Source organism: Vanessa tameamea, chromosome 9 (assembly GCF_037043105.1).
Source record: "Vanessa tameamea isolate UH-Manoa-2023 chromosome 9, ilVanTame1 primary haplotype, whole genome shotgun sequence".
NCBI classification, from domain to species: Eukaryota; Metazoa; Arthropoda; class Insecta; order Lepidoptera; family Nymphalidae; genus Vanessa; species Vanessa tameamea.
Window position 1 is genome coordinate 8,077,686 of NC_087317.1, and position 12,821 is coordinate 8,090,506.

At 31.9% G+C, this 12,821-nt stretch overlaps 1 protein-coding gene across 1 annotated transcript; it reads left to right on the top strand.

The window, feature by feature from the left end:
- The first annotated feature begins 911 nt into the window (after positions 1–911).
- LOC113395118 (protein I'm not dead yet-like) lies at positions 912–12,790 on the top strand. Its single transcript, XM_026632678.2, has 14 exons — positions 912–1,040; positions 1,490–1,642; positions 2,521–2,636; positions 3,876–3,990; positions 4,647–4,749; positions 6,035–6,095; positions 6,606–6,731; positions 7,541–7,655; positions 7,986–8,101; positions 8,795–8,886; positions 9,559–9,651; positions 10,526–10,719; positions 11,329–11,466; positions 12,550–12,790. The coding sequence occupies exons 1-14, from the start codon at positions 957–959 to the stop codon at positions 12,661–12,663; spliced, it is 1,620 nt and encodes a 539-aa protein (XP_026488463.2). The 5' UTR covers positions 912–956; the 3' UTR covers positions 12,664–12,790.
- The last annotated feature ends 31 nt before the right edge of the window (positions 12,791–12,821 follow it).

Here is a 12,821-nt window from a genome sequence, read left to right on the forward strand (position 1 = left end):
TCATTCGTCGTTCAGATTGATTCGGCCAAAACTGTTAAGTAAATAGTGACATATTACAACCGTTCAGACTGATTCAGGCCAATCGTAAATGCGTTTCGTTCTAGAGTTTGAAAGACAATGATTTACATTACGACAGATTATACGTTATCATTTCAAAATAACCAATGTTCGATTACACTTATTGTTACTGCTTTTAAAAGCTTTTTGCTATAATTTGATTGAATTGAAACATTGTACAGTAATTGTTGTACTCGAGCAAATTGTTGTGGCAAAGTACCATTAATGTGTAATAGCACGGGAGTCGCATCGCATATTATTTTACAACAAAAAAAAAAAAAAATTTAAAGTGACGCTATCCAAATATCTGTAAGAAAAAAAAAAACACTGTTCCTTACATCGCCAATGCGCCACGTACCATGGGAGCTAAGATGTTATGTCACTGGCTCATTTACTGAGTTATACTGTTTGGCAGTAAAATGTCTGATAGAAGGTACCTACCCAGACAGGCTATGTAACAAACACATCATATAACTATTACCTATGAAATTCGCTTTAACTGAACATGCAAAGGAAATCAATGTATCTATTTATTTTTTCTTCCTACTGCAATATTTAATCAAATTATTACTAAACGACAAAATATTACGTATTCAAATAATTTTATTTATAAGTCTCAAGTAATTTTAAAAGTCACATTTGAAGCACCAGCTTCTTTATAGAATAATACCCTATATTAAACCAACATTTTTATGTTGCCAAGTCATTTAAGTCGTTCTATTATTTTATGGCACAATATGCCACTTTGATACTTACGAAAAGTTTTTCTTTTTTTTTACCTTTGAGTTACATCTCGCGGACCTGTCAATCACCACACTGTATGTTTTGATATTTTGCATGTTTTTAATTTCAGATCAAAAGAAGAACCTCTTTTACTTCCAAGAGACAGGTTTAAAATTATGTTTGCAGTACATTGGCGAGGATTTCTTTGTGTGATTGTGCCTGTACTAGCCATCGTTGTACTGCTACCCTTTCCTGCTCAAGTAAGTTTTATGATTAAATATATCTTGCAAACATTTGTATTTATTGTTAAATAATAATTGAATGAATGAAATAATTTTATTTCTGCTTTGAGTACAAAAGTCCTATCAGCATTTTCATAAGTTTTCGGAGACTGGTGCAGATAAAAGGTCACCTCTCAAAGACCTCAGGTCACCAGACCTTCAATCTTTAATCATGCAATAAAATTTACAGAATATTTTTTCTGATTAACTGACAAGTACAAGTAAGTTTTCATGTTACTAATTTATGTTTATAATCCATCTCGTACTTGACAGTGAAGGAATATATCATGAGGAAATCTGCATTTGCCGGATTAAATTCTGCCACATGGGAATTTCTCATGCCGCATTTAAGGAGCTTGGAAGAATAATTCCCAAAACTTTAACCCAGCAATGACATTTAAAACTTGTTTATTTTTAAATTGTTTCAGCCATATCAATGGACAGCCTACTGCCTCATTATCATGGCAATATTCTGGGTGTCAGAGTGTATTCCTTTACCTGTGACCTCTTTCATACCAGTAATAGTATTTCCTCTAAGTGGTGTTTCAAGTACAGCAGATGTTTGCAAAGCATATGTTAATGTTAGTTAAATTTTATTTTCTTTTGTTATTTTACAACAAGATGAAAGACAAATAAGATGTGAAGGAATATGTTAATCATAGACATTGATACAAATATTCCATATTCAAGTAGGCCCATAAAATACTTTTGAATCGTCATGAATTAAACGAATTGGATTAAGCGTAAAGCTGCCATTGGATCAGAAAGTAGATTGTAACGAAAAGCACCAGCAGCAAATTCGGTACTTACTTTTGTGTCTCATTGACTCGAATCACAATTTTAACCGAAATATAGCAATACAAGTATTGAAGCGCAATTCGGTGATAGGACGCCTTGAGTGGAACTAAATAATGTATACAAAATTCTGCTTAAATGGGTCACGTTGCTTCAATGAACGTTGGGAGTTTATTCATGTCTTAGAATTTCTTTCGTATTATGGCTTTTCACTAATGAACCTTTTTCGTCTAAAGTATTTTCTTTCGTAAAATTTTTAAATTTTGTATCTGACGGTCCTTTTCGTACAAATATAAAAAGGACCCACAATAATAAGGATTCACAATAGTATCGTTTGTGTATACTATAAGTCGATGCTGTAATATTTTAATTTTATATCAATATAATACTTAAATATTTAATATTAATCAAAATAATGTTATTTTTTATGAATTAAGCTGGTAAGGAAAGAGCCTTCGAGGCGACCTTTCCCTCTGACTCTTTCTATTGCCTATGGCTTCATATAATGTTATGTCCCGCTATTTTCAATGGGCGATGGTGACCACTTACCATCAGGTGTCTCATATGCTCGCACACCAAAATATACTATTAAAAAAAAAGCAAATGCAACTTCATTCCAAGACACCTCTTGTTTTTTTCTTCTTAATATTTTGGTTTTTTTTAGGATTCGGTTTTCATGTTTTTGGGGAGTTTGATACTAGCATATTCAGTGGAGCAGTCAGGTCTGCACAAGCGTCTCGCCTACTGTGCGATTCAAGCTATTGGATACTCACATGTCAAGTAAGAATAAATATAAATATAAGTTCGGAAGAAGGGTAGTCTGGCAAAGGGGGACCCGTAATGAGATGGTCAGTGGCATCGCATGAAAATAACCATCCCTTACAACGTCCCAACATTCGGAATTAAGATATTATGGTCCGTTTGCCTAATGTTACGCTGTTAGCGTTTTATTTTATAAGGTGAACTTCCACTTGATACGTCATCTGCGTTTATGGCTTGGAGATTATTCCACTACGCGCGCCAATGTGGGCGGTGAACTTGTACATGGGAATTTTATCCTCACGACATTAAACATCGCCCTCAATCACGAGATGGATTATAATGACAATTCAGGTAATGAAAATTTAGTGTTTGCTCGCTTGGATTTAATCCAGCAATATTACAAAAAAAATCAAGTGTTCAAACTTGAATCTGAGTTTTCACAATAAGTCAATTGAATTTTGATATCGTTAAAACTTAATTAAATCATTTTAATTACTATGATTTTGTTATCGGAAGAATAATTAAGAGGCAGACAGATTCGATGTTTTTGAGAAGTTAAGATATCAATTCAAAACCAATTTGATACGCGAGAAACCAACCTAAAGGTTGAAAGAACTGTAACCAGTGATTAAGCTGTTTTTTTAGTCAAAGTTTATTTAAATGGAACGTTAATGGATAATAATTGAGACAGATAGAAAGGTTTATAATTAAAAAACACTTTTGTCGATTTGATTATTGTATAAAATATGTTGCGGTCATATATCCATTCTAATATTAAAACTATAATATTTTACAAAAAATAAGGTGGAACTATAAGAATGTTTACTTGAAGAAGACTATTATATTAATTTTATGCCTTTGGATTGTCAACATGGTAATATGCATGCATAAATTAAAATATAAATATATATATATAGCTTAGCTGATGTCAATTATAATAGAAATTAAAGAAAATATACGTGAAAATGAAGGTAAAGTAAAAAGCTGTACACGTCATACTTAGGCAAAGGCCTCCTTCTTTATTAAGAAGGTAGATGAAGACAACTCGTGCAGATGACATTGAGAAGCGCGTGCAGAGATTCCATCCTACCGATCACGGCGAATGGTTTTTCTTAAAACGTAGGGAAAAATAAAATAATAAAGTACATAAAATAAAATCTTAAATATGCTGCATACTTTATATTGTTATTTTGTATAAAATAAGCTACCTCTTTAGCCACTTCTTGTTTAGTATATTTAAAGTAAGAATATTTTCAGATTGCTTACTGCGATGTGTATAGTTACCACTTTTGTTTCGATGTGGATAACGAATACGGCTGCGACCACTATGATGGTACCGATTAATTTTGCTGTATTAAAAGTCTTCGAAGAAGTGAGTAGTCTATACTTCACTATATCTCATGATTATAACAAAGCAAAATATTCGTCATAGCGATACGTGAATAATTTTGTTTTGACAATGTGTTTATCATATCTAAATTTATAAGTAAATTAAGGAACTGTTACTTGCACGTTTCGCGTAACGCGTAAATTAAACGGGCCCTATAAATGCAAGTTATGTATCGATTGACGATTCAGTTTTTAGAAAACAGTATAATTTGTAAAGAAAATATATATGTTGTATTTGATAGGTCGCGGGAAAAAATGTTTAAAAAGAAATACGATAGACATCCTATGACTAGAATTCAATGTCGGAAGCCCGTTTCATATATATTTTTAGTAATAAAATTGAAATAAAAAGTATCCTATATTTTCAGACAAACAATTATTTCAATCAAATTTAATAGATTTGATATTCTATTAAATATGTATATATATACATAATTATATACATGTTAAAAAAAATTACTTTATTTTCAATGACTGTTTTTTTTTATTTATATTGCTTACAGCCTAAATCTTTTCTGAATTTTGTAATTATAATAATTATGAAAAAAAAACAATGTTATGTTATGAACAAATAAGGTTTTATTTTTCACGATGTTCACGATCATGATTATATTATATAGTTATTATTATTAATTTCAGCAAAAGTTGCTTAAGATATACGATACAAATAAAGATGGTGAAAAAATAGCGTCTGATATCACGACGTGTTATTTCTGCACAGCCACTTACTCTGCGACCATCGGTACCTACAATTATCATTTTTCTATTAATTATAATAATAATAATAATAATTAGCAGCCTGTAAATTTCCCACTGCTGGGCTAAGGCCTCCTCTCCCTTTGGGGAGATGGTTTGGAGCATATTCCACCACGCTGCTCCAATGCGGGTTGGTGGAATACACATGTGGCAGAATTTCGTTGAAATTAGACACATGCAGGTTTCCTCACGATGTTTTCCTTCACCGTCGAGCACGAGATGAATTATAAACACAAAATAAACACATGAAAATTCAGTGGTGCATGCCTGGGTTTGATCCCGATATCATCGGTTAAGATGCACGCGTTCTAACCACTGGACCATCTCGGCTTTTTTCTATAATCACTTCAGTACTATTAACGTATACTGCCAAAGCACCATAACTATAATAGAAGTTTTTTTTTTATGTAATAGGTAGGCGGAAGGTCAAATAAGCCACCTGATGGTTAGTGGTCACCACCGCTCTAAGACATTGACTCTGTAAGAAATAATAAATGCGCCACCAACCTAGGAACTAAGATGTTATGTCCCTTGTGCCTGTAGTTACACTGGCTCACTTACCCTTCAAACCGGAACAACAATACTAAGTATTGCTGTTCGGCGGTAGAATATCTGAGTGAGTGGTACCAGTGGCACAAAGCCCTGTCACCAAGAATTAGTTATTTTACTAAATAAATGCGCTCAATTCCTTGGACAATATAATATAATGATTAAAGTTTAATAATATTATTAAAATATTTTCTACTAAGCTTATATTAACTGAGTTTTTAGTGTGTACGAATGATATTGATGCTTTATATGTCCTGTGAACTCACAATGATCACTCAGTAACACTTGTGTCTATTTGTCCTGTCTGTCTATCAGAGCATTGTTTGAACGAGATAATATCAAAATCGGTTCATAACTAGAAATTATATTCCATGTCATATAAACATCTTATGACGTATGAAATAGAAAACCTTATTAAAATATATATATATATATAATTTAAACGATATTTAAGTTATTTTAACGATATATTCTCATTAATATTTTACGGAAAAACCTAAATTGAAATTTAGATCCTAGACTTTAGATTTCGATACGATTATCGGGTCGGTACAGATATTTTATGAAATTCTATTATAAGACATGAACTTATTATATTTTTTTAACTTGATAAAGTAATAATTATTGCTCGTTGCTTATAAATAAATTACTTCAGAGTATTAATTAGAAATGAGACTTAGTGGTTGTTAATAAATAAAATGTCAATTCGAATATAATTTTAGGTGGCATTGGAACTCTTGTAGGAACGGCGACCAATTTAGTATTCAAAGGCCTCTTCATAACGTAAGTAAAGAAAATAATTTTATCTTTTAATGACTCGATTAGGTCAATGACCTCTTTTGTTCGTCGAACTCTCTTTTCACAATATTTCATTATAAACCACTTTCTTCTTATTATATTATATCATCAATTCGGATGCTGATCATTTCCTAGTCAACATGTATTTCACTAATAATTATTTAATTTTGTAACCTGAGTTGCTATTTTTAAATTTCGTGAACCAGCGTTCTTAACACGTGAGAGATAATGTCTTAGGTACCATGTTTGAATGTGAAGTTACAGTAAGTGGATTTAAGGACTTTTTAAATATATTATTAACGTTATTATTTCGTTTAATTCGAACCAATTAGCTTAATCGCTTAAGGTCGTTCCAGCCGAGCCAACAATATTTCTCCAGCGTCATTAATTATGGAATTACATTTGACGTATTACATTTACATATAAAAATCATCGTTGTAAAATTAACGAGACTTAATACTGTATTGTACGCTTATTTAATATGAAATATTACAGGCGATTTCCCGATGCACCAGAATTACTGTCGTTTCCGAAGTTTTCTGCGTTCGGTGTACCGTACATGATAATATTGGATTTCTTTATGCTGTTGTATATGTTGATAGTTTATGTAGGAGTTTTACGGTAAGATCATTTCATAAATTCAAATATATATTTTTATTGGTTACCACCGCTTCGTCGTTTGCTGGTCGACTTTGTATAAGTCTATTTCGGTTTCATGTGTAAGAATGCGCGTGTAATGCAGGCAGAAGGGACACAACATCTTAGATTAGCAATGTATTGCCGATGCCAATTGTTTGCAATTTTTATATTTCTAGTGTTTATGGGCAAAGGTGTTTCATTTGTCTGCCTTTGAATAGAAATTAAATAAAGGATTGAGAGGCTACGTGATATGATGATGAATATTTCTGTACAAAATTCGGTTTATATCAAGGAGGCGCAATAGAGCTTAATATGGTTTTATAGTCCATCTCTTTTATTATATGCAGAGATTTTAATTTATGTAAGGAGTTGGAGCACGCTGTAACATTGTAATGACGCAATATAAGTGAATACAAATCAAAAGCGAGCATAAGCTTCCGGTAGTATAAAACGTCTCGTCTTTTTGTTAATACCTTAGAATATTTATATATGTAGATAGTGTCGCTCAAAAACAAACGAACCATTTTTACTATCGTGGTGTGCGTGACAGCTACGCTTGACTCACGTCGTACTACTTTACTTGTGTGAGTGTACATAGTTGCGTTATTTTCGACACGTTCTCAGCTCTGACAGTCTATCTAAACATATAAATAATCAAAAGGAAACGTCAATCATAATACGTCAATACTAAAGTGACAAAATTGTTGTTGTTACTGTAATGTTCCGCCCGCTCCAGTCGTTTGTTCTTGGTTTTAATCTTTGATTATATGCTAGATTTTTTAATATTTAAGGCCTAGAAGTGAAACAGCTAAAAAGTCTAAAATATCACCGGAAGGAATCGCTGCTGCGAAGAAAACCGTCAAATCGGATTACGCTAAACTAGGAAAAGTCAGCTTTTGGGAATTTGTAAGAATAGAGTTCTATTGTTTTTTTTTTTTTATTGTCTTTAATATAGAATATTTTTACACGTATACCTTTATTAGACCATTTTATCACGGTGTAAAGTTGTATGGAAGAGATTGCTCTTTAGCGACGGGTTATCCTTTTGAAACATCTGTCAACTATTATTATATAGTATATATAAATAAAATATGTTATTTTATATGATATCATCATAATATATCATATTACCATTTAAGATTTTAAAGTTTCCGTAAATTAAAAATAATTTGTCACTTTCATGAATACAAAGTATTTACCAAAAAACTTATTAATACAAGTTTGACGAAATTGTAGATGGTTATTGTCTTGTTTGGCGGCGCGATGGTGGCGTTCTTCTGTCGCTCCCCTCAGATATTTGAAGGGTGGGGTGATATCATCAATAACTACTTCGAATTGAAGGACGAGAAATTGTGCGTAAGCAATTTACTTCGTAGAAACTCTTTGATTTTATGAAGTGTAGGTACTTACGTTTTATAGAAATAGTTATGTAACCTCAAAAAGTATAGTAGAAAATATATTGATAAGCCCTTTGATTTATAATATTACTAAACGTGTCCATTCTACAAGAAAATTTAATAATTATAGCACGTAAATTGAAACAAACCGAATGGGTTTATTGAATTCGTAGACATTATTTAAAGAATGAACTAACCCATTAAAAAAAGTATTATTTGTACGTTTACTTGTACCTAGTAAGTCAGTTTAACTTGACTTTTTACTATAGTAGTAACCTAAATCCTTATATTAATAACTGATAGCTACACCTAAACGTTGTCCTACTAAAAATCGAGAGGTGATTAGATCACGTGAGTTTTAACGACGGTTAAGAGGCGACGAAGGAAAACGAGAAATTGAAAAACCTATGAAACAAAGCCCGCCTACTAACTCATAATCTCTGCTACAATATATTTATTTTATTATAAGTGTATGAAATAAACTCCAAACATATTCACGAGAATTATTTACAGGCTTTTACTGTTTATTAATAACCAAACGACTTCGAAATTAATAGTAATATTGCTTGTATTCGTGTTTTTTTTTGTTACTCAACTAAAATAACTATTGACGAACAGTTTAATTTATTACAAACACATAATTCACAGCGTTCGAGATTCTGCTTTAGCAGCGCTCGTTGCATTCATGATGTTTCTATTCCCCTCAAACCTTATATTTTTCAAGAACTGTAGGGCAAAATGTAAGTATGGTAACAGATAGTCTAAACAGTATAGAAAGTAATCCAAATTATATGAGAATTGGACCTTTTGTAACTGTATTATACGGCATCGATTACTTGTAGTGTCAGAAAACAAATATGATTAAATTGTATCAATAAATTTTAATGTTTAAACGACTTAATTGTTTAAACTAGAAGTGAGCAATATCTACATTATCGGTATTCAAATACAATATAATAAAATACAATTATAAAAACTTGAATCTTATTTCTTTACAAACAACTCTTTCGATAAATTAATTACCATTATATAACTTTGATTAAAATTACCTTTAAATTCATCCCTTTATTCAACATAGAAAAATTACACTTACTTTGATTGTCGAATTAACATCTACTACCGGTTTGGAAAAGACAATGCCCTAACCCGAAAAGAATAGGCGAAGAAAAGTCAGCGTGTTTGTTTTGTCAGTTCGTGATTGCTATCATAATAAATTCGATATATCAAATACACAGGAGCCAATAAATATCTGGATACTGTGTTGCTATCGCTCTCGAAAAGCATCAGCTGATCACGTCATTGGGTGCTTCTTTTTAAAGGACCACTAACAGCATTGTAAAGTAAATAGTAAAAAAAACACGTTGACACGTTCAAAATGTTTCAGTGTTTAAATCATGTATTAATGTTTTCAGATCATGAAGACTTTCCTAAAACAAGAGTACCATCCGTTTTAAATTGGAAGAGCTTGATGGCAGAGTTGCCTTACAGTTTTACTTTTCTACTTGGTAATTTTCCTATCAAATTTAAAAATATAATTATATATTTTAAGTATGTATATATTTATATAAAATTTATCATATTAATATTTATGGTAATGTCTTAAATATAGCTAAAATTATATAACAATTATGAAACCTGATACAAAATGTTTGTGAGTACATAAATAACAAAATTGAACCTTTTATAAAACTAACACGTACCCTTGAGAATACAATTAAATCATTTTAAGAAGTGGATGCTTCATTTATCGTTCTCATAATTAATGCGTGTTAATAAGTAAAATGAAATGAACAAAATGTACTTAAATATGTGATACCGGATAAAGAATGGTGCTGGTGTATTTTATATTACGAATAAAAACCGCGTCCTCATTGCTATCCTGCCACACATCCGTGTACATGGACACGTACGGACCGATTCATATTTCTATATAACGAAGACTCGTTTATATATATTCTAAAAACCATACTTAATGTTTTTTCAAGAAAGTATCGTGAAAATTAATGTAAACTGGTAATTATTGTTTAATAAAGACATCAGCTCAGATGAGACGTCTCTTACTGACGTTATCTATAGATAAATATATTAATGCGATCTCTGTAGCCGGTTCAACTTATTGTTGTAATCCAACGCTCAAGCGGTGACAGGTACACGAAACCATATGATGACATATGTATGTTTTTTTTTTTAATTTAAAAATAACCGGTCGACTGTGAAGTGTGTCACGTGATGCTCTACCTGATTGTTAACACACCATCGACCTTGAGATCTAAGATACACACTCTCTCACCTTTCAACCGGAACATAGAAATATTAAGTTTGGCGGAAGAATATCTAATGTCAATTATATTACTTAATATTGTTTTGCTTAATCAACAGGCGGTGGTTTTGCTCTTTCCGATGCGGCACGAAAAACTGGCCTGAATGAAAAAATTGGAGAATTCCTCCAAGTCCTGAAGGGCTTGCCGAATATTATCGTGCTATTGATTCTAATCATATTCGTTGTTCTCATCACCAATATTGCTTCTAATGTCGCCGTATGTAATGTCCTCACACCGATATCAATGCAATTGGTAAGTTAATAAAATTCTAATTTACTTTGAAACAATGTTTACAACAAAGCCTATTTCAGTGTCGATTTAAAACATTACCGACATAATATATATTGAATCTTACCTACTTTTTCAAATGAATGAAGCCGAGATGGCCCAGTGGTTAGAACGCGTGCATCTTAACCGATGATTTCAGGTTCAAACCCAGGCAGGCACCACTGAGTTTTCATGTGCTTAATTTGTGTTTATAATTCATCTCGTGCTCGGCGGTGAAGGAAAACATCGTGAGGAAACCTACATGTGTCTAATTTCAACGAAATTCTGCCACATGTGTATTCCACCAACCCGCATTGGAGCAGCGTGGTGGAATATGCTCCATATCTTGTCCTCAACGGGAGAGAAGGCCTTAGCCCAGCAGTGGGAAATTTACAGGCTGATTATGTTATGTTTTTTTTATGTTTTCAAATGATAAAAAAAGTTAAATATGTTTTAGAATAAAACAGCGAAATTAGTACGAGTCCAAATAGAATTGGAAAAATCCTTTAATTTAATTAAAAACAAGTTTAAAACAAAAGTAATGTTTCCATGAGTAATTTTTTACAATAATTAATAAACAATTTTATCGTTCAGGCGAAGGAGATTGGTCAAAACCCATTATGGTACGTGATAGCGTCCGGTTTTGCTTCATCCTACTGTTTCATGTTCCCTGTCGGAACACCTGGCAATCTCGTTGTGCAAAGCGCTGCAAAAATACCTACACAAAAAATGGTTAGACTTCATTGTGTACTATATATATATAAATTTTGACGCAATTTTTAAAGAGACTTTGTTTTTTTCCTTTAAAAATTAAATTTTATTTTGATATTAAATATAAGCTGTGGTCCATATTCTGCCCACATTAAGTTTAGGTTGTATACACGTTTTATAAACATGTTGACTACTTGCCCACAGTTAGCAAAAACTATAATCGTTTATGGGTACTGCTTTCCTTGTAGTCTAAATTTTCTCATTGGATATACCTACTGTCCTAAAGTTTGTAATATTTTTCGGATTACATTTGATAGTTTCTGAAATATACGGAGTGGTGGCGACGTTATCACTCTAAATGAAACCAAGATTAGTACTCATTAAAGTAAGGCTGATAAAATTATCTAAAAAACATATAGAGGAATAATAAAAAAAAAAAATTTTTTAACAAAATAATTCACACGAAAGTTAAAACAAGGCAAAACACCATTTTGCAAAATTAGTTCAATAACCTGCAAAAATGTAAACGCCGCGCGGCAGCGCAAGTGTTGGACGCTCACCCGCTCCCCGCACAGTCCCCTTTGACTTCAGCCGGCATTACTTTAGGTTAATAATTTATAAATAAAAAGTCAGGAACGGCAAAGTTTGACCTATTTTGGCCGTAAGTTTTATAGGCCCGATAGTATTTATGTAACAATATCACCGATAATACAGGATGTTGTAAATTAATGAAAAGAAAAAATAATGCCGTGGCTAAGTTAATGAATGTATTTGATTGTTTTTGTTTTTTGTATATGTGTATATATATGTTAGCTATATGTTACTAGGGGTATCATTCAATGCGTTGATGTAACAGCCACATTGTATATGTAGTGGAAAATTGCATTTGGTATATGATTTATTATACAATGGTAAATATTTCAAAGAATTCAAACATTACTATAATATAGAAAATAATTTCTTTGCTTATAACTCATCTCGTGCTCAAAACATTTTATGGTTACCTGCATATGTTTTAATGTATTTCCATCGATTCGTATTACGTAAACCTTCTCAAGGGGAGATTTCTGATCGTTGATTTAATTTGTATTTTATAATTCACAGATAAAAGCCGGCATAGGGCCTACAGTAAGTACGATCATTATAACTTGGCTAGCGGTCTACTTTTACGCTCCTATAATTTGGCCCTCGCTACATTCAATGCCCGAATGGGCATAATCTATTTTACCAGTGTTGTAATAAAAAATATGTTTTTGTTTACAAGTTTTAAGTGTGATATTTAGTTTTAATATGTTCACTCAGTGTTGTTTTAATAATGTAATTAGTTTTACTTCTAATAAATAAATAAATAAATAAAATATTCCGTGATCTAATTA

Bases quoted from the DNA above. Each gene is read 5' to 3' on its own strand.
- LOC113395118 (XM_026632678.2), top strand. From the start codon at position 957: ATGTTTGCAGTACATTGGCGAGGATTTCTTTGTGTGATTGTGCCTGTA. The intron at 1,643-2,520 runs GTTAGTTAAATT...GGTTTTTTTTAG, and splicing joins TTTGCAAAGCATATGTTAAT to GATTCGGTTTTCATGTTTTT. The intron at 9,652-10,525 runs GTAATTTTCCTA...CTTAATCAACAG, and splicing joins CAGTTTTACTTTTCTACTTG to GCGGTGGTTTTGCTCTTTCC.